The sequence below is a fragment of the Adiantum capillus-veneris genome, chromosome 15 (assembly GCF_014529385.1).
Source record: "Adiantum capillus-veneris isolate H3 chromosome 15, ASM1452938v2, whole genome shotgun sequence".
Classification (NCBI taxonomy): domain Eukaryota; kingdom Viridiplantae; phylum Streptophyta; class Polypodiopsida; order Polypodiales; family Pteridaceae; genus Adiantum; species Adiantum capillus-veneris.
This window is the reverse complement of record NC_140945.1, coordinates 44,143,431-44,168,591: the sequence shown is the minus strand read 5'-3', so window position 1 is coordinate 44,168,591 and position 25,161 is coordinate 44,143,431. Positions and strand designations below refer to the sequence as shown.

The window sequence follows — 25,161 nt, the reverse complement described above, 5'->3', positions numbered from 1 at the left end:
TTTTCCAAGCACTGCGGAAGTATAAGTTGGTTATAAATGCAAAAAAGAGCAAGTTTTTCTTGCCTGAGATACATTCCTTGAGACACATTGTCTCAACAGAAGGGGTAAAGATGGACCCGGCCAAAATTGAGACTATTCGTAATTGGCCTCATTTGAAGAATCCTCAAGAGATTCGAAGCTTATCTGGGCTTGTGCTCATAATATCGGTGGTTCATTCGGAAATTTGCAGAGATAGCTTCTCCTTTGCATATGCTAACTCAGAAAGGAGTTCCTTCTTTACTTGGGGATCAACAGAGATTCCAGCCTTTGAGACACTCAAAGAAAAGTTGACTATTGGACCCGTGTTGGCCTTACCAAACTTGCAAAAGCCATTTGAGGTTTATTGTGATGCTTGTGGAAGCAGATTGGGAGAACTCTTGATGCAAGAAGGCCATGTAAAGGATGTTTTTACGTCCTGAAATGGTTGCACAAATTTATGCGAAAGAGCTTTTGGTAGTTATCCATGCTCTTACGCAATGGCGACACTATCTACTCGCAGCCGACTTTACAGTCTTTACAGATCAACAAAATTTATGCTACTTCTTGTCGCAGAAGCAACTTTCGGAAAAGCAGATGAGGTGGGCTAACATCTTGTCATAGTTTCACTTTCAGATAGTCCATGTTTACAGACACAAAAACTTTGTGGTAGATGCATTGTCTTGGAAGGCCTTGGTTCTGGCTATTTTCGTGATACATCATCGAAGCTTCAAGGATATGGCAGATCTGTACTCCCCCTATCCTAACTTTGCAGCCATCTTTCACCCAATACAGAATGGGGAGCTAGTTGCAGGCTATTCCATACGAGACAGCTATACTATGTGTGTTATACAGCCTTTGAGGGACAAGGTTTTGACACAATGCCATTGTCCACTTTTCTTTTTTCCGGCCACCGCAATATATATACCACCTTGAAGGGTGTTGATCGTTACTTTTACTAGCAGAGGCTCAAAAAAGGATGTGGACGAGTTTGTTCGCAGTTGCTTAGTATACCAAAAGGTCAAGTTTGACAGGCATAAGGCACCAGAATTTCTACAGCCTTTACCCATACCCTCCCTTCCCTGGGAAACCATTGCCATAGACTTTAGTTTTGATCTTCCCTAGACTCAAAGTGGACATGATGGCATTTGGACAGTCACTGACAGATTCAGTAAGAAGGCCCAATTCATTCCGGTAAAGAAGACAGTTAAGCCCAACCATTTGGCCAAACTGTTTGTTTCACAAATTTCCGAATATATGGCATGCCTGAGTCCATTGCTTCGGACAGAGATCCCCGGTTTACTAGTTTGTTTTGGAGGGCAATCTGGGAGAACATTGGCACGCGGTTGCACCCACAGACAGATGAGCAATTTGAGATAGCCAACTCAATGGTTTTGGATTTGTTGAAGTCTCTTATTTGAATCAGAAGACTTAATGAAAAAAGTATTTGCCCTTGGTGGAGTTTTCCTACAACAACACACGGGGGAGGCGCCATTTGAAGTATTCGAGGGTGCTAAGAAGGTTCCTCAATTTCTAAGCCCCAAAGACAAGATTCTTTTGAAGTAGATTTTTGAAAAAAAGTCTAGAAGCCATGGAAGGCCATCTAGCCGTTTAGAGGAGGAGAGCTCGTTCTCTTTTGAAAGTGACCAGATCAACAAGAAAACCAAAAAGTTCAAGGAAGGGAGTCGGGCCGTCAGATTTGAGACGTTTTCAAGCTACCTCGACACCCATCGAGCCCTTGAGTTCGTATAACAGTTTGACATCGCCTTCTCTGGAGGATGGTTCTCAAAACATTCAAGGGTGCGAAAGGCGGCATCTTACTTGAAAGGAACTGTACAGACATGGTGGTCTACTCTCTTGTTACGCAAAGAAGCACCTGCGACATGATTAAAATTCAAGACAAATTTCACGTCAAATTGGATATCAAATGAATATGCAGCAGATGTCATCACGGCTTGGCATCACTTGAAAATGACTAAGAACGATACATTGGATGACTAGTGCCAGACGTTTTGGGATACTTATTTTGCCACTGTCTTCACTTCGGAAGATTACTTTGAAAGACAAGTCGAGCGGTTTTGTTATGGTTTGCTAAAAGAGACTCGAGACTATTGACTAACCCAGAAGTCTAACTCTAATCAGAGACTTATGCAACATGCTAAGAACGATTTGGAACGCATGCCAGCTCATTGACTTATCTTACGAACAGGATAGTATCCACCTCAACAAGGCAAGAGTTCGTCAGATTGAAATGAATAAATCAGGGGAATCGGATGACAGCTCATCACACGATTCTGGAGAATCACATGGTAGCACATCCGAAGGTTCCATCGAACTAAGAAAACCAGATGCAAGTTCATCAAAGGATTCCAGAGAAAGGGGATCAAATGACACTACGTCTTAGGGTTCCGATGATTGAGACTGACGTGCCAATAGACAGGGAAAGCTACCCACAGGTCTCAGGGCACAAAGAAAGAAAGGAAAAAGGGAATCAACTCGTAATTCAGAGAACTCCCCAGACCCAGCATAAGATTTTTGAAGCAGATCAGTATGATCTAGATCTGGATACTTCTTTTGCGAAGGTGCACGCTGCTCTTGAGAAGTCTCAAGCACGGCATAAGAGGGCAGTCGACAAGATTCGACGCAACTTGCAGCTGAAGGAAGATGATTGGGGGCTCTTACGGTTTGAGAAGGCACGCCCACGGAAACGAAAAGGAAAGGAGCGGCTTCTTCCATAGCTAAGAATGACTATGGCCCTTTCCAGATTCAAGAGAAGATAAATGATGTATCCTTCAGACTCAAGTTGCCAGAAACTTGGAAGATTCACAATGTTTTTCATGTGAGTCTATTGAAAAATTTAAAGGGTGAGGTGTCAGTCAACAGGGAGCCTAAACAGCAACCGGAAGTGGAAGAGAGTAAGGAGATACTCGTTCCACAACAGATACTGGCTCACCAAGCAAGGAAAGAGAAGGGTAAAGTGAACGGCGGTTCTTAGTCAAGAACTAGGCATTGGATGCGAAGTGGATGGCGGAGGAGGACCTAGCAGATACTCCTCAGATTTGGAACTTTACCTTTAGATTTTCGATCTAGCTTCGACTATTCCGAGAGATCTCGTGGATTAGCAGGGTTGAATCCGCTCCTTTGTCCCAGGTTACCTAGATGGAATAAAGTCACTTATTTTCCTTTGGACTTCAGGGATACAGATGTCCTGACAGTATTCTGCTGGATACTTTATGAAAAAAGTACTCGACATGGGAATTCCCAGAATGAATCTCATTTTTTGTGCTCACTCATGTGATTGTGTTTGAGCGCAGGTTTGAAAGACGAGATGACTGCAGCATTTCGGTCTTGAGAATCTATGGACATGATTGCAATAAGTATTAGTTAATCAGACATCAGTGAGGTCCTATGTGGATCTAGATGCGATTGCTAAATACGTTGCTAGGAATCATGGTCCTAGATCAGAATGAGTCTATGGACATGATCGCAATAAGGATTAGTTAATCCGACATCAATGAGGTCCTATGTGGATCTAAATGCGATTGCTAAATACGTTGCCACGAATCATGGTCCTAGAACTCCATGGATTCTATGTGATTTGATTTGAATGTGACGTGAACATTCAATGACTGTCGTCTTTGTGTAAGTGCTGGATTGGTCTCGTCTAGTGCGTCGGTACTTAGAGTCGGTGTCTACTGAACTGGTTTATGGCCTCTGTCTGTTTTGCAAGCGTAATCGAGGGCAATTACAATTCTTTCAAGAGGGGGCTATGTCACAAACTGATGACGAAAGCAGTCTCAACCAGGTGATGAGTCATGACATGGCAGAACCGTGCGGAACCCCCGGAATTTGCACTCAAATGCTGATGTGGCAGTACAGATTTCCGCGTTTTGCACTGACATCAGTTTACGTCGACTGCTGTACGAAATTCTGTAATTTGGGCTGGCTGCTTTTCGTCAATTTTTGGGACCAAATGCTTTTGAGACAGATTGCTTTTGCGTTTACTCTTTTTGGGGCTCTATTTTGGGGCATCCCTTGTAAGAAATTGAACCCTTGGGGCCTCACGCTGTAGAGCATCTGGACGCAGAGTCCGATAGCAGAGGTCCCTCGGGAGCTGGACTCTGCAATGATTAATGATAAGGAAATACCGAAAGGGGCGCCAGACTTTGGGGCCAATACCTCTGGGCACGGAACTCCGCCGAACCGTGTCGACACTCTCTCTCTCTCTCTCTCTCTCTCTCTCTCTCTCTCTCTCTCTCTCTCTCTCTCTCTCTCTCTCGCTCTCTCTATGTATATACATCTACATGTAGATGTATATATATATGTGTATATATGTATATATACACACACACACACGCATATATATATATATATATATAATATATATATATATATGTGTGTGTGTGTGTGTGTGTTTGTGTGTGATTGTGTGTGTATGTGTATACATATACATACATATATATATGTATATACATATATATATACATATTTACATACATATATATATATATACATATTTACATATATACATATATATATACATATATATATACGTATTGGTGTGGGCTTGGTGGTATGGGACACCGGCCCTTGTGGCAGGGGCTAGCCCGATCCGCTTCACGCTCCAAGGCTCAGGGGTGAGCCTGTATCGGCTCTATGGCTGGGAGGTGAGCCTGATGTCCGCTCACTACGTGTGTCTAGGTGTGAGTTTGGCTTCCATCATGTCATGTGTGCAGGATGGATCCGGCGAGGGAATAACAGTATGCAAGGCATGATTCCAAATCCCATGTATGGTAATATAATATATTGGCCTCCAGCAAGGGTTTCAATGCAATCAGGGCCAGTTTGGGGTGCCGCTGGCCGCTTTTGATATGGCTGGATTTTCAAATCAGTTATCAAATATGGCTCGAGGAAGTCAAAATCCTAATGGCCAAGGGGCACAGATGATCCCTACCATTGTACCCATGTTTCACACACTTCCCTATGACAATCTGGGAGTGCTCAAAAAGCCAAAACCATACAAAGAAGGTCGTGCAGCTGTGAAGTTTGATACTTTCAACCGATTTGAGGACAAGACGAGGCTCTTACTTTCCTCCAATAGTTTGATACAGCTTATGCAAGGGGGGGAATTTTACAAAGGCCTCCAAGGTCAAGAAAGCTCCCACCTTCTTGAAAGTAAATACGCATTCATGGTGGACGACTTTGTTGATGAAAGGACAGGCACCCGCCACATGGGTTCACTTCCAAAAAATGTTTGCATCTACATGGCTGTAACGGGACGGACACCACGTGCCACGTCATCAACTTTTTTCGTTGAGTAGTTTTGTGGGTGAGGATTCTGCTTTTTAACGTCTTTAATCTCTAGGGACTTGGGCCCCATGTTGCTGCTTCTCTGAGGGTTTAGGTGTAACGGGACCGGCACCACCTGCCAACGAAAAAGAACAGACTCAACAACTCTAAGCACTTCAGATGCACGACACCGACACAGAGAGTGACGCAGTTCCACCCCAAGAGAGCACTAGCCCCAAACCCTGGTGCCCTTTTCGGTATTTCTTTATATTGCATCAACAAGGTACAACTCGCACGGCTCTGCTCTGCATCTCCCACAAGTAGACTGCAACAGTGAGAGCTTATGGGTCATATTTAAAGGCCCTTGGCCTCTAAAAGCAGTTTACATGAAAAGCACTCAAAGGCCAAAAGCTGGCGCTGGAAGCTGCGAGCGCAAATTACGGAAATCTATACACCTGCCATGTTAGCATGTTGCAACACGAAATCAAGGCGTTCATACAACTGCTACATCATCAATTATTTACGAAAGTCTTTTTGTGAGTAACCAGCTTTATTTTGATGTCGTGTGTCCCTTGGGTCCCATCGGACGCGGGTCCCAAAAGTTTGTAGAACTCTCTTTGATAATTTGCCCCCACTTGGAGAGGATTAATAAGTTGGTGAGAACTCCTGCTTCCTCTATTGCTTCTACATTTAGGCCCCTTGGTCCGGATCTGCAAGTCGACTCAGGTCTTCAGTGGCCTGACACTTCAGCAGTTAATCATATGCGATTATAGTATATCTGCAAAACAACTCAAGTTAGCTAAAAAAAATTCCGAGGGATATTCGGAGGGTCATTTAATGGCACACCCAGACCACGCTGATCTTGAACGGGTGTCTCGATGCACTAATAATTATATACCCAAGCAAACTCACCCAAGTAGGAATATTCATTGGTTGGCACTGGGCGAGGATCGGTAAGTTGGTGAGAACTCTTGCTTCTTCTATTGCTTCTAGGGTTTAGGCCACTCGGCCGGGATCTACAAGTCGGCTCAAATCTTCCGTGGCTTGACACGTCAACAGTTTGTGACACTATCAAATGAAATTGAAGTTGATGTTATAACAGATTGGCACCAGCTTAATGCAGCTACTTGCAAAAGCTTAGAGGAGTACAATCGGAAGTTTTGTAAAGCGCTGCTTTCAGTAATTTCCTACAGGTTTCTGCCATTGACAAAGCAGATTGAGAAGTATTGTTGTGGGCTCCCTAAAGGGCTTAGAAACTACTATACAAAGAACAAAGTGGCCATCCTTACTCAGCTTATGGAAGTTGTCAACACTGGTCATGCCTTGTTGAAGGGAGAAGACAGTGGATTCCAGGGCAACGTAGTGTTAAAGTTTTGGCATCTCAAGTGAACTGCCCAATGTGATCCCATTATTTAGTTTGGCTTTTAGGTATTTATTTTACTTATTTGTCAAAGTCTTGTGTAGGGCAATTTACTAGGATTGCTATATAAGCAACCCCTTGCCTCCATTGTATACACATTCGGTTATTCATTGCCAAGGTTGATTAGTTCAGGAAACTCTCTCTCTCTCTCTCTCTCTCTCTCTCTCTCTCTCTCTCTCTTCCCCCCCCCCCCTTGGTCTCTACGTTTCCGTATCGTCGACTTGGACATGGTATCAGAGCTTGGTGTAGCTCGGTGATCGAAGAAGCCCTTGGTGTGAAAGAGCAGCCCAAAGAAGAGAACCCGAGCAAAGGAACCGAAGAGGCCTTGCTGCAGAGAGAAGAATCTTGAAAGAACAAGCACGAGGAGGTGCAATTGTAGACCATGGCAGAAGCTCAATAGTGACATTTTAAAAGCCGGCAGCAGAGTGAGCACTTCTTGTCTGTGGTCGTGTTAAGTATGGAGCCTGATTTACCCTCGTAATTTTCTGTGGTAAAAGCGCACATTTGTAAGGCCCCCATTATGAGGAGAAGCCATCGTGCGTGAAGGAAAATCACTCACCAAAAACCAAAATTTTCACGGACAAGAATCAAGGCCAACTTTAGAGGCCTCGGGGACGGAGGCCCCAGAGACTTTTTTTTTGCCGGAATATTCCTTTTTGCCGCAATATTATGGCCGGACAGCGGTCGGAAAGTGGTCAGAAAACAACCGGTCGGTTGGCCGGTGGCCGGTAGTCAATGGCCGATGGCCGGTGGTCAGAAGTCAATGGCCGGTGGTCGGAAGTCAACGGCCGGTGGCCGGTGGCTGAATTCAAAAGCGGACTTGTCTTCTCAAGGGCAGCCACACATGGGCGGATTGGAGGGTCCGATTTGGACTTATTTGCACAAGGGCGGCTACACATGGCTGTCTCTCATAAGAGAGGGCAACCCTTTTGGCCTATAAAAGGAGGGCATTTCTACACACATTTCTTAGTGTGAAGTTGATGCAACAAGGTGAGTGTGAGGTGGTGAGAGTGAAGCAAGGCGGGAGCTCTATCAAGGGTTTAATCCCTTTGTAAACTACTTCTTTTGAAGTGCTAAAGCCATTGAGTGGCTGCTTTCCCGTGGACGTAGCCCACATTGGGTGAACCACGTATATCTATAATCTCTCTCTCTACTCTATAATCTCTTGTGTGTGAAATCTATCTCTTTCCATTAAGTAATCTACTCAAAAATCTATTTAGCTACGTCTTATTTCCTAACAGGTCGTTGGCAACGTTTTGAGACGCCGACAACAGAGGACGACAATACCATTGGAGCTCGCAGTAAACAACCGTTAAGGCACTGCCTATGACTGCGTTTTGAAATGCATCCGGCAGTGGCTTCCCCCTCCATTCCAGTGCGCAAGCAGCATTTTAAAACGCTGCTGCATTTTGCACTCCGTTTCGACAGTGCCCCCCCCCCCCCCCTCCCATTCCTTGACGACGACAGGTTGGCCCTCGTGCAAACGACCTAAACTCGCCTCCTTGCCATAGCGATTTAAAACGCAACCAGGCTGAGGATATTGAGGTCCCCCTTGGGTGGGTCAACTGTCCCGGAGTCTGTGTGACGAGAGAGTGGAGGCAATAGAGAGCCCTCTATTGGCACAGTTTGGGGAACTGCTTGGGACTCGTCACGGCCACCCCCTTGGAGTGCGAGAAGGTATCCGATTACCAGATCTTGCAACTTCAAAATGGCCTCCCCTTGCTCGAGCACCCGCAACGACAACGACCAAAAGCAATAAGTGACTGTGGATAACGAATCGTCAACCATCCATTTAGCGGCCTATGCACCGGCACAGTTCTCAAGGAACCTGACAAATTGTTTGGCTCGAGTTTGTGAAGTCAAAAGCAAATGGAGGAGTTCGCTAGAGAACAACGGCAAAGGTCAATTGGACACGGATGGTAATACCAGTACTCAGTTAGCTGCCTCGATACTCGAGAGGTACGACCACAGTCATGATTGTGATTCGGCGCTTTGTTTGGCTCGAGAGTTTGAAGCCAAAAGCAAAAGTAGGAACTCATTACTCAAGGAAAGACAAGAATAAAGGCAAGCTGGACAGAGATTACGGTAATAAAGATTTGGCAAAGGAGATAGACATGGCACAAGTGGCGGTGGCCACAGTGGCCTCGACATCAGATTTCTAGTAAAATGACAGGTGTCACCACTAGCTTCAACTAGAGAGAGGCTTGTGAGTGGCAGAGAGGGGCAAGCACTGCTCCCTATAATTAATTTGGACCCTTGTGTTGGAGTTCAAGTTATTGGTGTTTGGACCCGTAGGTCCGAGTACAATGCACATGCATCTGGCAAAGAACCAATCAGACGTCTAAAACACTATGGATGAGTCCACCAATCCATTGTTGTTGGTCAGATTATAGACAGGATGTGTTCCAACAATTCATTATCTTGGAGTTTTATATTTTGGACGTGATGTGTTCACAGTTCACGAATGGGGATTATTGGACGTAGTATGGTCTACAGTTCAAAGTTTCTACAAAGGCAACCGATGCTCAAGATGGCATTACTTTCACGTACGAAGTTGAGAAGAGCAACATCGAGGTGTATCCAATACCCCAGCTGGTGCTGGGGTGTCCATGGTAGCTTCTACATCGACTTGATCTCACTATTGATGTCCACTATGAGCTACAGAGAGGGTGTTAAAGTTTTGGCATCTCAAGTGAACTGCCCAATGTAATCCCATTATTTAGTTTGGCCTTTAGGTATTTATTTTACTTATTTGTCAAAGTCTTGGGTAGAGCAATTTACAGGGATTGCTATATAAGCAGCCCCTTGCCTCCATTGTACACATATTCAATTATTCATTACCAAGGTGGATTGGTTCAGGAGTCTCTCTCTCTCTCTCTCTCTCTCTCCCCTTGGTCTCTACGCTTCCACATCGTCGACTTTGACACGTAAAAGTTGGTTAGCCAAAGAAAAATTCAGCAAAGAAGCCCTTTGGAAAAGCGACTCCTAAAGCATTCTAGGGGTCAAAAAAGGCAGAGAAAGCTAAGGACTCAACCGAGACCTCTGGAGGACAAGCAAAGAAACAAAAAGAAAGCCTTTGTGCGAAAGTCGTTTTAATGGCTGAGAATAAATGCTTTATTTGTGAGCAGCCTAATCATTTTGCTGCAAATTGTCCACAAAGAAAAGAGGCCAGCTTGCCTAGAGGACAAAGAGGACAAGAAAGGAAAGAAGCCCAAACCCACCACAGGTTTAGTGCCAAACATGGTGGGTGATGGACTGAACTCAAATGCCAGTGAGTTATGCAAAGCATGGGGTAAAGTTAAGGATTAATCAGCACTTATTTTATTTGATCCAGGTGCTAAGGCAAACTCTCTCTCACCAGAGTTGGCTATCGAATAGGGCATCAAAGCTGAAGAGATTGGGTACACAGCAAAGGCACGTTTGGCATGTCCTGGCCATTCAAAGTGTGTTACTCCCATCATTGGAAAGTTGCGTTTGCATATTCGGTCGTATGTGGACACAAAAGAATTTTATATAATGCCATTGGAAGGGTGCGATGCGTTGTTGGGAATCACATGGATGTTCCGTGTACATGGAGTATCGGATTTCTTCAACAAAAAGGTCACCCTCCAACATAGGGGCAAAACTCACATCCTAGATGTAAAGCTTAAAGGGGAGTTTGTCCCTATTGTATCAGCTTCGGCTATCACTTCTGTAATTAAAAATCATATTTTTGCGTACTTGATTTTTGCACGTGCTATTTCAGATAATTGTCAGTCAAATTTATCCGTGTTAGATAAAGAAAGGTCAACATTTTTGCAAGAGTTTACTGACTCTTTCTCTGATTCATTACCGTCTCGGTTGCCGCTAGAGAGGCCTCAGGATCATGCAATAGATTTGGTACCAGGTAGTAGTCCACCAAATAAAGTCTAGACCTCCCTACAAGGTTAGTACAGACCATCAGAAAGAGATTATGAGCCAAGTAGAGAAGCTCTTAGAAAAAGGGTTGATTCAACCTAGTTCTTCACCCTTTTGCTTCCCAATGCTTCTAGTGCAGAAGAAGGATGGCTCTTGGAGCGTGTGTATTAATTACTGTGCGTTGAATAAGAATACCATCAAGAATAGGTTTCCTATTCCAAGGATTGATGATATTCTTGACCGTTTAGAGGGTGCTGCAATTTTCAGCAACATAGACCTTAAAAGTGGATACTATCATATTCGTATTAGGCTAGAGGATGTGCACAAGACTGCGTTTAGAAGGACGTTTGGTCTGTATGAGTTCTTAGTGATGCCATTTGGTCTTACAAATGCTCCTGCTACGTTCAATTGGATGCTGGATCAGATCTTCCGCCCACAGCAAAAGTTTGTTGGTGCATTCTTTGATGACTACTCAAAGAATGAAGAGGAGCACAAGCATCACTTGACCATTGTGTTCAAAGAGCTACGCAGTCACACGTTGCTCATCAACCCCAAGAAAAGTGAATTCTTCTTGGAAGAGATTCACTTTCTAGGCCAAACAGTGTCAAAGGATGGTGTTCAAATGGATCTTACTAAGGTTGAAGCAATCAGGACATGGCCAGACTTAAAGACTATGCATGATGTCCGTAGCTTCTTGGGATTATGCTCTTACTACAAAAGGTTCATCCAGAACTTTGCCGAGATTGCTTCACCCTTACATGCTTTGCAAAAGAAAGAGGTTACTTTCAAATGGACACAGAGAAATTTCAGCTTTTAATCTCTTGAAGGATAAGATGACTTCGCATCCAGTAATTGTTTTGCCAGATCTCAGGAAGTCATTTTTGGTCCAGACTCCAGTGTGATGCATATGGCAATAGTATTGGGGCAGTGTTAATGCAAGATGGTCGGGTAGTAGCCTATGAGAGCAGAATCTTACAAGGGCTAGAAAAGACAATGGAAATCTATGAGAAAGAGCTACCGGTCGAGATTCATGTACTTTCAAGTTGGAAACACTACCTGTTAGGTGCTGATTTTGTTGTCCAAACAGATCATCAGACCTTGCGATACTTCTTGACACAGTCAAAGTTATTTGAAAAGCATATATCATGGGCAAACATTCTCTCTATGTTCCACTTTCAGATAATGCATGTGGAAGGCAAGAAGAATGTTGTGGCTGGTGCGTTATCAAGAAAGCCACAAATTTCAGCTATGTCAATTCCTTATCATCATGAGCTTGGTGACATGAAGGAACAGTATGCTACTGATGAAGATTTTGCAAGGATCTTTGAATAAATGCAAGATGGACAACGCCATGAGCACTATCTCCTCAAGGACGGTTTTACGATGATGCATGGCACACTATATGTCACTACGCCATTGCAGCATAAAGTTATGGTAGAAAAGTCATGTCCCACAGAATGCAGGGCATCATGATATAGATGCGATAGTGAAAGCAGTAGAGACATTCTTTTACTGCCCAGAGATGTGGATGCCTTTGAAGTTTGTGCGAGCATGTGTGATTTGCCAAAAGGTCAAGTTTGACATGCAAAAGGCACCAAGGTTGTTACAGCCACTGCCTACTCCAAATAAGCCATGGAAAAGTATTGCTATGGATTTTATCTTTGCTTTTCCAAGAACGTCGACAGGAAATGATGGTATATACTATATGGACCATTATTTGCAGGTTTAGCAAACAGGCCCATTTTATTCCTGTCAAGAAGAAGATAAAATCTTATCAGATGACACAACTGTTTATGTACAATGTGTTTAAGTACCATGGTAAGCCACAGTCTATAGTCAGTGATCATGATCCTCATATAACGAGCCTATTTAGGAGAGGCTTGTTTGAAAACATGGGCACTACGCTCAAGTTTTCCTCATCATTTCATCCACAAACTGATAAACAGTCAAAAGAGGCTATTTCTATTGTCTTAGATCTATTGAAATGCTATGTGTCAGATAATAAGGGCAAGTGGGAACAGTATTTACCCATGCTTGAGTATACATACAACAATACGGTGCATTCGTCAACAGGCAAGGCACCTTTTGAAATTGTTGAGGGTGGCAAAAAGGTTCCTCCCATCTTGCACACAAAGGACAACATTTTTGAAGCAAATCGATATGTAGAGAACATGGATGAAATGTATGAGAAAATCAAGCTTGCCTTGGAGAAGACTCAAGCAAAGCAGAAAAAGGCCGATGATCATCACCGTCATGAACTCTTGTTTTCACCTTGTGATTGGGTTCTTTTGCGGTTTGAAAAGGCTACATTGAAGAAGATGAAGGGCAAGGAAAGGTTGTTTCCGAAGCTCAGTATACGTTACTACGAGCCTTTTCAAGTACTTCGATATTGCTTATAGGCTGAAATTGCCGGACACTTGGAAGATTCATAATGCGTTTCATGTGAATCTTTTGAGACCCTTTGTGGGTGATCTGCTAGAAGATATGCCAAATGAGGATCGACCAGAAATTGAGGAACTTGATGAGATCTTGGTATCTGCGCAGATTTTGGCACATAAGGAAAGAAGGGACAAGTTGAACTATCCACCTATCGATGCAAAGTAGGTGGAAGAGAATGAACTTTTGGAGTTACCAAATGTGTTGTAGCTTTACCTTGAGGCCTTTGGGTTACAACCTACGTATGCCCCAACTCAACGTGCTCAAAAGAGGGGTGATGATGGAGCTAGAACATCATATGTACATACAGATTTAGTGCAATAGAAGTGTACATTGCTCGGCAAAGTGTTAAAGGTACAATGCTCATATCTATGATAGATGGAAATGACAAAAGTATGAAGGTTTCATTAAGTCATTTGTATCTATGTTCTATGACCTTTCGTGCAGATACATGTGATGATAAAAGGGTGCTAACAACACTAAATCATCCATGGCTACTAATGACAGCTTCTTTTGTCCATTAATCACATTTTTCTATAACACTATAATGACTCCTTATGGCAGGGAATAAGTCACATTTGATTTCTCACCAAGGAAAAATGCATGGCGCCACAAGGTTTGCCCATAAGGGCTTAAAAATTTTCAAATGTAATGTCTTAATACCACTCTTGACGTGCTTTGTTAACGTTCAATACAAAAGAGAGTATCAAGTGATCATGGGACACACCTGCTTCAAGCTTGAAGTTCCAAACCCAATATAAGAGGATGAAAGAAGCGGCTGGACTAAGGACCACTGTTCTGCTTCCAAGGCATGAGCAAGAGGCTCTATATATCTGCTCTACAGTGAAGTAAAAAAAGTTATTTACAAGCCGTTGCAGCATGTTTGTTGTTAGTATACTAGCACAAGTATTTAGTGAATTACTCTGTAGCGAGCAATCCATCAGTGAGGCCGCCTAGAAATATAACTTGCGCTGTAAAGTCACCACTGCGAAATGCCACCTGCAGCAATTATGATTCGATAGAACTTTCAAGATGCTTTAAGCTGTGTGGACCAAAAAAAGATCATTGCAGGTACAAAGAGACCCACAATCTTTTGGCAAAAGAAGTGACGTACACATGGAGGCAAACTCCATAATTTTTGAACTTAACTTAATCTTAAATGTCCCTAAACCAGAAAATGTGTCTCCACTGTCAGAGAGACACTGGAGACCCATTATCGTGGGCCGCACCAGCTAGCAACCTGTTTTCTCAGTCTCCAAAAAAGCTTTTAAACTGGAGCAACGCACATCTAATGATTGCAATGGAGGCCAAACAAATGCAAGTGTAAGGGTCTTGTCCAACTGGCAATGATATCGACCAACAAGAAAACATGGTTTAGCATCAAGTATGATTCCGAAATTCATCAGAGTTACTCAAATTCCTTAAGAAATAATGTGCAACACCAAAATGAAGTAGGTGTATAGCAGTGGGCACATTTGGTTTGGGTGGTTAAGCACAGGTGAAAATATGTGTCTCTATGCTGTCCAGCAGGGCTCAATGCACGTAAAAATATCCAAATTGTCCACTTCCAGCCGGGAAAACAATGGATAGTTACACGAGGAAAGGCATGATCTTACCTGCGCAGGATTGGCACCATAGCGAAAAAGGGTGCCTTTGAGCTGTGCACCAGAAGCCATGAGGGGAGGAGGAGAGCTGGAACACACGTTTTGTGAAGAGAGAGCAGATGCGGCCAATATATTACCACGGTATCTTGTCAGTGGCACCAATGACGCCTCCGCGCTGGATATAGACGCCCATTGCACAAGCAGAAGAAGGCGCGATGGAGATGCACGAATAGAGTTCACGCCACTTAAGGACGACGTCTTTGCAAGCATCGAGCCAAAGGCTGTACATGGAAGAGTGAACTACTTTTGACACAGACACTTTGCGAAGAGAGAGGGGCGAGAGAGTTTTCGTTCGCAGTACTTTCATCAAACTTGTAAATTACATAACTAAATTTTATTGGTCAGATTGAACAAGGCGTATGGAGACAGATTGGCAACTTGGCACTGCGATTGAAGAGAGAGATAGGCTGCGTACATGCACAGCGAGAGTCCGGTAGAGGATGGCCGGCTCAACCAGAAGAATCATCGCTCAGATTGGTTTGCATGTGCGTAAGCTGTCGATGTGTAGCAATAGGGTCCATAGCTTTTTGCACGTTGCAGACTACAAAGACCAGTCAACCCTCTTCCCGCCATGCGAACGGCTATCCACCGTTGTGAACGTTAGAACTTGTGCAATGACTTTACGGTGCAGGCGGTGAAGGAGGCGATGGCTATGTACAGGGCCGTGGTGGATCTATGGTGGGCTCAATGCGCTTTTCCATCAGAAGTGCTCACCGTCGGCTTGCATGTGCGCAGCCTAAGAGAAGAAGAGATAATACTATCGATTAAAAAGAAGAAGAATACACCATACCTTCCACAATTTGAAGGGTGCTTCGCTCCACAAGGGCTGAAACTCCCTCGGCATACACCCTCCCTTCCTGTCGAAAGGTAGTGCCAACAAAACTAGTTTGCATTTATCTTTGGAAGGAGGTGTAGCAATAGCGATGCATATGAATTAGATAGAAAAGAAACCAACAATGAATACCTGAGAAAGTTAGTGAAGGTAGTGAATGGCAATGTAAAGGAAGATGAGCAAGTTGATCGCTCAGTGTAGAAATGCACCGCAGAAGACTAAATTCAAAGTTTATTGATGTGGAACGGACATAGAAGTTAGTGAAACCACATCCATGAGAATCTGAGAAAGTAGTAGATGATAATTGTCTACCTATGAAACCAACAATAAGTACTTGAGAAAGCTAGTGGATGTTAGCAAAGGTAATGAGAGGCAATATAAAGGAAGATGAGCAAGCATATTGCTCGTGCAGGATAGAAGACAAAAATTGAAAGTTGTCAAAGTTTATCGATATGGAACATAAATAAAGGTTTTGTCAAAGATGAGCTACTAGATTTGTTGTATGGAAAATCTTATTACAAACGTAAGACGAAAGAACAACTTTGCGGATACAGTAATGATAGGGACCAAACGATCAGGTTTAGGAGAAATTGTGGGGAGTGCTTAGCTGAAGAGAATGGAAGTCTTTATCACTCGTAAATGAAGTTAATGGTTGTTGTTGATTTGAGCACTTCATAGTTATTATTCATAAATGAAGTTGATGGTTTTTGTTGATTTGAGCACTTCATAGTTACAATGTATTTTTATAAATTGTGTTATATCGATGGTATTATGTGGAGGAAGATTGTGGAAGTGGAAGTTGATCTGCTTAGGGATATAGAGTTTTTCCCACTATGGAAACAAACAGTAGTGTGTCATAAAATCTAATATCTAACCAACCCAAATGATTTTCTCATATTAAATTGATCACTTAATGTGGGAGAATAAACGGGAACAAGTGTTAAGATATAGATATGTGCTTATAGATCTATCTCAACACGGGGCCAATAGTAAAGGGGCCCAAATGGGAGATGGTCTATCAAGAGCAAGGCTAACCAATGGAGCATAAGACCTTAGGGTTAGCTTCATTGAAGACCTCCAATAATGTGTGTAAAAGTCCTTTGACCTTAGGTAAGCTAGGGTTGAGCTTGAGGTGGGAACCCGGCCCAAGCTCAAGGTGCTTGTCGTGCTTGAGGTGCTTGTCATGCTTGAGGTGCTTGATTAAGATGCTTGAGGTGCTTGACTGGCTCCATGCTTGAGGTGCTTGACTTGGTGCATGATTATGGTGCTTGAGGTGCCTTGAGAAGCTTGCCTGAGATGCTTGTGGGAACACCCCCTACTTCAAGTGCTTTGTCATGCTTAATGACTAAGGTGCTTGAGCTCCTAAAGTCAAAAGCATCCCTACAAGAGGGGGGGCGAGCCCTTTTCCTAGGGATTAGAGAGAGAGAACACACACTCACACTCACAAGGGAAGCCCCAGCTTGAAGAGGCAGCAAGGACACATGTCAGGTCCCTACCCATGTTACCTTCATGTGTTGCTTGAAGCCTATTGGCTAGGCTTCAAAGGGGTCCAATGATAAATTACTTGAATTATCTAATTGATTTTGCATATATCAAGTCCTCTCTCTCTCAAAGGGGAAAGGGGGACACTTGTCCCAAGGCTACCCATGTTGCTTGTAATGGCTCCTGCTTGTGATTGGCTAGGCCTGGAGGGGTCCAATGAGCTTCAAGCATGAGCTACAAGGGGGGGTCGACCCAAGCAAGCTAGGGGGGTGCTTAGGGGGTATACTCACCCACACACACTCACAAGCACTCTCATTGTGTACTATGCAAAGTGCAAGAGCTCCCTCTCCTTCTCCAAGCAAGTAGAGGTTGAGAGCCTACACCAACACTCTTGGCTATGGAGTGCAAATCCAACCAAGAGCCATGCTTCAATGCTTGAGCTTGTCATCTCCTTCTTCTTCATTACTATGCTATTATGTATGCTAGCTCAAGAGTTATGATAAGTGAGGAACTAGCTCTTTCTCGTATGAAATGTTTCTTCTTCCTCTTCCCTACCCTCATTCCCTGCTAGCTCTCTCCACCTTCGAAGGTGTTTGAGGTCTTGGGACTAAGGCTTGGTATAGTTAAAGCTTTCTTCAAGTTTAGGTTATGCTATGATGGTGATGCATGAAGCTTTCCATCTTCATTGCTTCACCTAGGTCACAAGGAACACAAAGAATGTATTGTAACAAGTCTCTCTTTATGGGAGAAATCATAATACAAATGCCTATTGGAGGGGGGACTGGCTCCACATAAATCCGGTCCTCAACTGTTGTCATGTTCTCTAAACTCTCTCTCTTGCAAAAGTATTGTCTATGCCAAGTTAACTAATTGCTATGATTATGTTGCTATCTTCAATTATGTCAACCCGCTATGCTCACAAAATCATTTCTTGAAAGTACTCTCATTAAATTTCGCTACTCTCACATATTAAGGCAAATTCCATTACATAGTGAGTGCCCTTAGAGCTGCAAGAACGTAGAAGATTGACCTTTATGTTTATTTTTCAATATCTTCATTCCACTGAGCGTGGTGAGGGATCTATAGATTGTAGCGGTGGTATGTTGTGAGCCAATCACTCTCGTCCAATCGCGAGGCTTGTTCTACTGCCCATGTGTATATGCATTTCTTTAGTATGTAAATTTGGATATGTATTGGCAAATGGTGTTGCAGTAGGTGAATTGCTAGGTAGAATGGATCAGCTTCCGATGGAATATATCGAGAAGTGTTCCATTACTTATGTTCGAACGATCATGTTGAAAACTGTACATGTCAACATTGATATTTCGTCAATGATATTTATTTTGACATCATTTATGACTATAAATCTCTTGTCAATGGGATGTATTGTTTGTGGAAAATGTTGCTTTGATGATGGAAATTTTGTTGATGCCAGGTTACTGAGGCATGCAGTTGTTGCTCATATGCATGCAGTGACGATAACATTTTTATTATCTCTAACAGACGCTAAGGTTAAGTATTTGGTGAGGAATTTCTTCCAAGTCTTTGGCACACCCGTTATGATGTGTAGGGCTTTGTTCTGCCTTGAAATCTTTTCAAGGATGTATTGCTTCTACGAAATCATAGCTGCATTGTTCATCTCAAGGAACTCCTTGGGGAGGTGGACCATTCTACTACAACTTTGCGAGGCTATTGACTCGAGAGCTTGCCCCATTGCACATGTAATTGGATTTTCACAAATGAGAATGTTTTTTTGTTTTTATTAGATTTAGAGTGTGTCCTGCATGTTCACACACAAGCATGTTGCATTGCGTGTACCTGTTTATATACATCTCTAAGTCTTCGTTGCTAAGAATCAATTCACGGATCTTGCACTCCATAAAGTAGGAAGAGGATGTATTAATTAGTGAGAGAAGCTCCATTTCATTCCTAAAGGAAATTGTTTGTAACACGACATTGAGAAAGAATCCCTCTATTTTGGGGGTTGAATTGTATTTTGTGAACTTGATAAGGTGTCTGTTCATGATGACATCCTTGTTGTATGAATCGAGGAAGACTTGGAAAAGGTTACATTCATCTATCTTTTGGATTTTGTACGTTTTCAGTACTCATGGAATATGATGTTTTTAGTTGAAATGGCCTTGTACAGTAAAAATCAATTGAATGTATGACACTAGTCTAGCTACAAGATAGTTGCCTTTGTCAAAGGGGTGGTAGGAAGGATTCAATGTGTTCGACGAGTTCACTCCTTGTGATCATAGGTATCTTCGAACATTTAATTGATGCTTCTACTTTGGAGATTAGCTTTGAGAATGAAGCTACAATCATGTCGAGTTTTACCTCGTCCAAGCCATGAAGTTGAAGCCTCAAAGCATCATCTATTGAAAGGTTTAGTCTTCCAAGGGATTCACGTTTCATTGCATTCTTGAGAAGTAATGTGATATAGATGAATTTGTGACTCTCTGAATGTTCATGTTGGCTTTGCATAAGAGTAGGATTGTGGGGTGGTATGGAAAAACATTTTGATGTTCATAACAGAGCTGATAGTAAAGTTATTGAAGTACAAGTGTATATAGTTATAGTTGTATTGTAGTGTGATTCAAATGGAAACCCATATTTATACACTTTTCCTTCTCCCATTACTCAGCAAGATTCCATGCACCTATGTATTTTTGTTGCGGTTATGAGGTTTGTGAGCTCAAAGGAGAAGCTATTTGTTATTTCCTACATATGAGAGATCCATAAATTAATATGTGCATGCAATGATCCTCGGTTTTGTATTTCATAACGTAACAGATGATGTTTGATGCATCCAAGTATGTTGCTTCCATAAAGGATATATCTATTCAAGAATGTGTGTAAGCGATGATGGAAGAGGGTTGCGTACTCAATAGGATAGTCCTACCACAAGAAAGTCATATTGTAGTCTTGAGCGAGTTTCTTGATTGTAGCCATCTCTTGCAATCTAGTTTGGGAAAACCTCATTAGCTATGAATGTCAAGAATAGATGCAGAAGTCCCATGTGTCCACCATTGCTATGAGGTCTCTTAAGTTTTTTTGATGCCACCATGGAGTATCTAGCATTGTCAATGCCAGGTTATGTCAAACAATGTGTTAAAATGCATCTTGGACAGACTCGTACTTTATGTGTCCACTTATAGGTGTTGATGTCTCTTTGAAGGAATGCGTTGTTGGTGGAATCTGCAATCATGATAGCTTGTATCAATAGGTACACTATGAGCAAGTACCGTTTGTACAATGTGTACATGGAGAAGGAACTTATCATCCTCATTTTGATGTACTGACTGAAGTCCATTTCTCCTTGGTGGTTGCCTTTTCATGTCCAAAAGAGGAAAGGGAGCATGCCTAAATCCATTGTAATCTCTCTAGCTTCAGACATGGGTTGGTAGTCCATTGTATCGAAAAGTGAATGGACAATAGGTAGTCCATTGTATCAAAAAGTGATCATCCATTTGCTGAGTCTAGAACTACCATGTATTTGAATAGAAACAAAGTCATGTGTGTCTTTTGTAAAATGAATGCTCTTCTCTTTGATGTGTTGTATAGATTATGCAAAATGCCAACCTCACATTGAGACTTTGGATCGTTGTCATAGTGGTTTCAAATTATATTTGCTACAGGTGATGATAATAGTATACATATGACCGTCTTTTTGTTAGGTTCTTTAGCAATAGCCTTGTTTATTATGAGAATCGGATTGTTCTTCATGTTGTGTGCTAGTATTGTTGCTAGTGGTGTGTATGTAAGGTGTACATTTGAGTGGCACATATTTAAGTCTGCTAACTAGCAAACCAATGGATTGTCAAGTAATGATGTTTTGTCAAGAAAACCATGTGTAACCATGTTTATTAAGGTGGTGACACTGATTGTGATGTCAATAGGGAGTTGCACTCTAAGGTGGTTTGCATTCATTATGATCTATATGTAGTCATGATATATGATAACAACACTACTTATTCTTGGCCTTTTTGACAAATTGAACAACATGCCGAATTTGTTGAGATATTCTGAATTCGAGCTTTCTGTAATAAGGTGGCACATGCTAACTTTGTATGTGTGTTGTCTATGTTCTTGTAATGCACGTCTTTTTTGGAAAGGTTGCAAATACCACACCCTCCACAAATGGTGATGTGATGTTGCATTCCTCTTTCTAGGCGTCATAAAGATCATGAATGTTGAGCCATGAAGAAGCTACAAGGTCGAGCTTTTATTATCAACTACTCATAGTTCGATATGTGGCATGTTCTCCGTGTCTTTTATGATAGGAATGGAGCAAAATTGCTAGTTTCAATTTGAGTGGCTATGTTTATTTGTGACTACAAATGTAAAATATAAAAATTGGCCTTTTTATTTGGTGTACATTAGAGTACTTTTTTACAACTATATGATGAGTTGTACAGACTCTATACTCTTAAGTGAAGGCAATCATTTTAAAAACAAAAAAGACTAATGTATTTAATTATGAGAAGCAAAAAGTATAATGAGAGTATAAACATACTATTCTTTCAAATCAAAAGAGATTGCAAGTTACAATGACACGTCTAAACATTGTTGAAGATAGATTTGCCCATTTTGGAGACAAGTGTCAAAAAAAGGTTTGAACATAATATTGCTTTAAATAAAAAGAGATTGCAAGTTATAATGACAAGTTATGACATGTGTAAACGTTGCCATAGAAAGGTATGCCCATTTGAGAGATAGGACGGTGAAAAAAATGATTGGGGTGTGTTAACCCTCGTGGCTCACGGACACCCTATCGCCTACGACGGCCGTCGTATTATTTATTTAGTACAGTCAGGCACCGGGCTTGTCGGTCCAATAGGAAAATGGTAGAGTGATCGCCGATGAGAGGCGCACTCTAACTGGAACACGCAAGGGTTAGTTGGCTAAGCATGGGGGCCCAAATGTGAATGGGGCGAGCTCATATAAAAGTCACCTAAACCTAAAATTGACCTATTCTCTCAGTGTGCGATAGAAGAAGTGCTCTTGCCCTATCTCCACCCCCATCTCCCTTGTGTGCTCACAGGTGTGTGTGTGTGTGTGCGCGCGCTTGAGGGAGAGAGTGTGTGTATGATCGAGCATTGCGACGGCAACTGCTGCGGCGAGGCGGTTGAGCGCAGTACGACGGCGACTCCCTCTTCTTCGCGGCGAGGAATCCTTCACGGCGACAAGCGCAGGGAGGTGAGTGACACACTCCTGCTCTCTGTGAGCTTGCTAGGCCTGCTAGTTGTGTGCTTGCAGCCTTCGTGGCTTGCACACGGTGCTCGGCAAGTCCCTAGCTCCGACACGTGCGGCAAACGCTCACATTTTTGGCGTCGTTGCCGGGGAGTTGCCTTGCACCAAGCTCCGGGAAGCACTCTGTGCTGCCCTGTGGAGACACCAAGCTTAAGTAGGAAGGTTGTGCTGTGTCATGGGTTAGCTCATTTCATTTTCTGCACAGTTAGCTCATTTCGGTTTCTGCACAAAAACAAAGAATATTTGTTCATTTCGTTTTCTGCACAGCTAGTTCATTTCGTTCTCTGCACAGCTAGTCCATTTCATTTTCTGCACAAAAACAGAGAATATTTCCTCATTACGTTTTCTGCACAACTAGACCATTTCGATTTTTGTAAAAAACAGAGAATATTTCGTTTTCTGCACAGAAAAACAAAAAACAAAAAACAAAAATGACAGAAAACGTAAAAAATGCAATGGCTAAAAAATAAATGTTGATTTATTGGCGGGGGGGAATATTTTAAGTTTTTCCAAAAAGGTAGATCGAGATGATTTGATGAGCGTGAGCTTGGTCTTGGTCTTGGACTTGTGATTCAAGGTAAATGCTATTCACTATATATAGGCTAGTGCTCAAGTGAAAGGAGAGAGCATGTGGGGCAAAGTCTTCACCTTTCCCTCCACAAGTCACCCTTCAACTTTCTATTTTAAGCCATGTGCCCAAGTAGAAACTAGGAGAAATTGACTATTTTAGGGACTTTGGGAGCTTCCGATAGTCAAACAGTGTTCTGTAAAGTGCGCCTAGATCTCCTAAGCGATACGCTTGTTTCGAGCTATCACACGTCCCAATCCGTTTTTCGAACCTCAAAAAACATCAAAAACAAGAAAAAATCGGGTAGAAAACGGGGTGCAAAACACCCACAAAACAAAGCAAGTAACCTTTGAGGGTACTTGCCGACACTTGTAGGGTGTCCAAAGCACATGTATCTATGCTCTGGTCGTGTGCTAGAGTCCGAACAACTAGCTAGTGCTTTGATTTACGGGGGTACTCACTATCCTTCCACGCTAGGGTCTACACCCTCGGCGGGGACCCAAGGTAGTGCAACCCAAGACCCAAATATAGCGGCTAGCGACTCTTCCTCTGACTACGATATTATGGAAGAACATCTTACACAAAGCCCCGGGGGAACAAATGAAACCGTACCTAGCTGGGCCCAACAACCTGGAACTAGTGTTTTTAGCCGTTTGATGGAAACTTTTAGTAGAGCTACGCGCTCTGAACCTACGGCTAGTGAAGTAAACGAAGGGGGTGGGGAAGTAGAATCACCATTCACATCTCCTGTAGACCCCACAATCCCTCAGAGTGTCCACGTGGACATTCTACCTACCTCATTTAATGAGGGCCCTACCGAGCTACCACCTTCCAAAGTCGCCTCTAAGGTAGCGGTGACTAAAAATCAAAACACGGGAAGCAACATTGCATCCACCTCACGGAAACCCTCTAGTACACCAAGTTTGGACGGGGTATTTCTCAATGAAAATTGGGAATATGACCTACACACGGAGACTTTGACCGACCTATATATGGGCTACACATACCATGTGGGTTGGTTAGAACTTGTACAATCCACATCTAGTGCCACTAGTCTAGAGGAACAACAACACATGATCTGCAATGTCATCCATATGATTATCCAGTCCGACAGGCAAAATCGAGGAATGAACATACCTTTGACGGGTCCTATGCAATTTTTAAACACGGGCAAAGGGAAACAACCCACTCTATCACAAAAGGAGACTCCCCCAGTGAGTCCCATCGATCCCCCATATGTTGTTTTGCCAGGGGTCTCAATGCAATCTGAGCCTACAAGTGATAGCTTTACTTTTCCAAGTCTAGCTCATCTTTCCCTGGATGACACCACGGATACCATGTCTACCCCAATGATGGGCATGCCAAGAAACACACCATGGACCTCGTTTGTTAGTAAAGCACTGCTACACGGAAGCTCAATGCCTACAATAGTACCTACAAGTGCATACCAATCGTATGCACCTATGGGTCCACGTACTCATGTAGTCCCTACCCCTCCCATTGTTTCAACTACCTATGCTCCACAACCACAATACACAAGTTCTTATTTCCATGGGACTATACCGGCTAGCATTAGCATGTCACATCCGACGTCTGCTATGCCTAGGGCCACTCATATGAACTATGGACCACCACATGGCACAACATCGTACCCAACGTGGAACCGAAGGGCTTTCTATGCGCCAAGCCCAATGCCAATACCTACTCCACATGTAGTCTCTGGCGCGCCTTCACCCACGGTGCCTGCTCACTTAGGTGACTTGGCAACATTTGCTCAAGCTATTGGTCGATCTATTGCTGAGAATATGCGTAACACGCCTGATAGAGAGCCTAGAAGTAAGGCAATACAAATAGCCAAGCTCACACAAAAATTTAGTGGAGACGGGGATGTGAGAAAGCATATCGAAGTGTTTGAACAAATATGCGATTCTCTAGGAGAACACAATGACCTACATAAGAGCAATGCTTTAAGTCTAACCTTAAGTGGAAAGGCTGGGGATTGGTATAGAACCCTAAGGGTAGAAGAAAAAACGATTTACCCTACTCTTAGTAGACTGTTCTTAAAAGAATACATACGAGAGGGAGTGCTTTGGGGTGTAGCCTCTCAGCTCCAAAAAGCCCAACGAGAGGAAGGAGAGTCGGTGAGAGACTTTATAAGTCGTTTGAAGCATTTGAATTCTCGTTGTAATCCAAATGAGTGCTTCAACAATAACCAATTGCTTGATAGATTCATTAGGGGATTACGACATGAGGATATCTACAATGGTCTAGTCATTAGAGGTATCACCACTTGGAAAGCAGT

The 25,161-nt window shown here is 42.8% G+C and overlaps 1 protein-coding gene across 2 annotated transcripts in view; it reads right to left on the bottom strand.

The window, feature by feature from the left end:
- The window catches only part of LOC147440592 (alpha/beta-Hydrolases superfamily protein), a 79,593-nt gene extending 64,585 nt beyond the window's left edge, over positions 1–15,008 (bottom strand). Inside the window, exons 1-3 of one of the 2 annotated variants that reach the window (XM_086530309.1) lie at positions 14,674–15,008; positions 13,980–14,056; positions 13,785–13,890 (exon numbers count right to left, since the gene is read on the bottom strand). In XM_086530309.1, the coding sequence (XP_086386435.1) occupies positions 13,785–13,890; positions 13,980–14,056; positions 14,674–14,931 (441 nt within the window). In that variant the 5' untranslated portion in view covers positions 14,932–15,008. The remainder of the gene's footprint in view (positions 1–13,784; positions 13,891–13,979; positions 14,057–14,673) is intronic. The other variant, XM_086530310.1, reaches the window with a different exon arrangement.
- Positions 15,009–25,161: the final 10,153 nt, after the last annotated feature.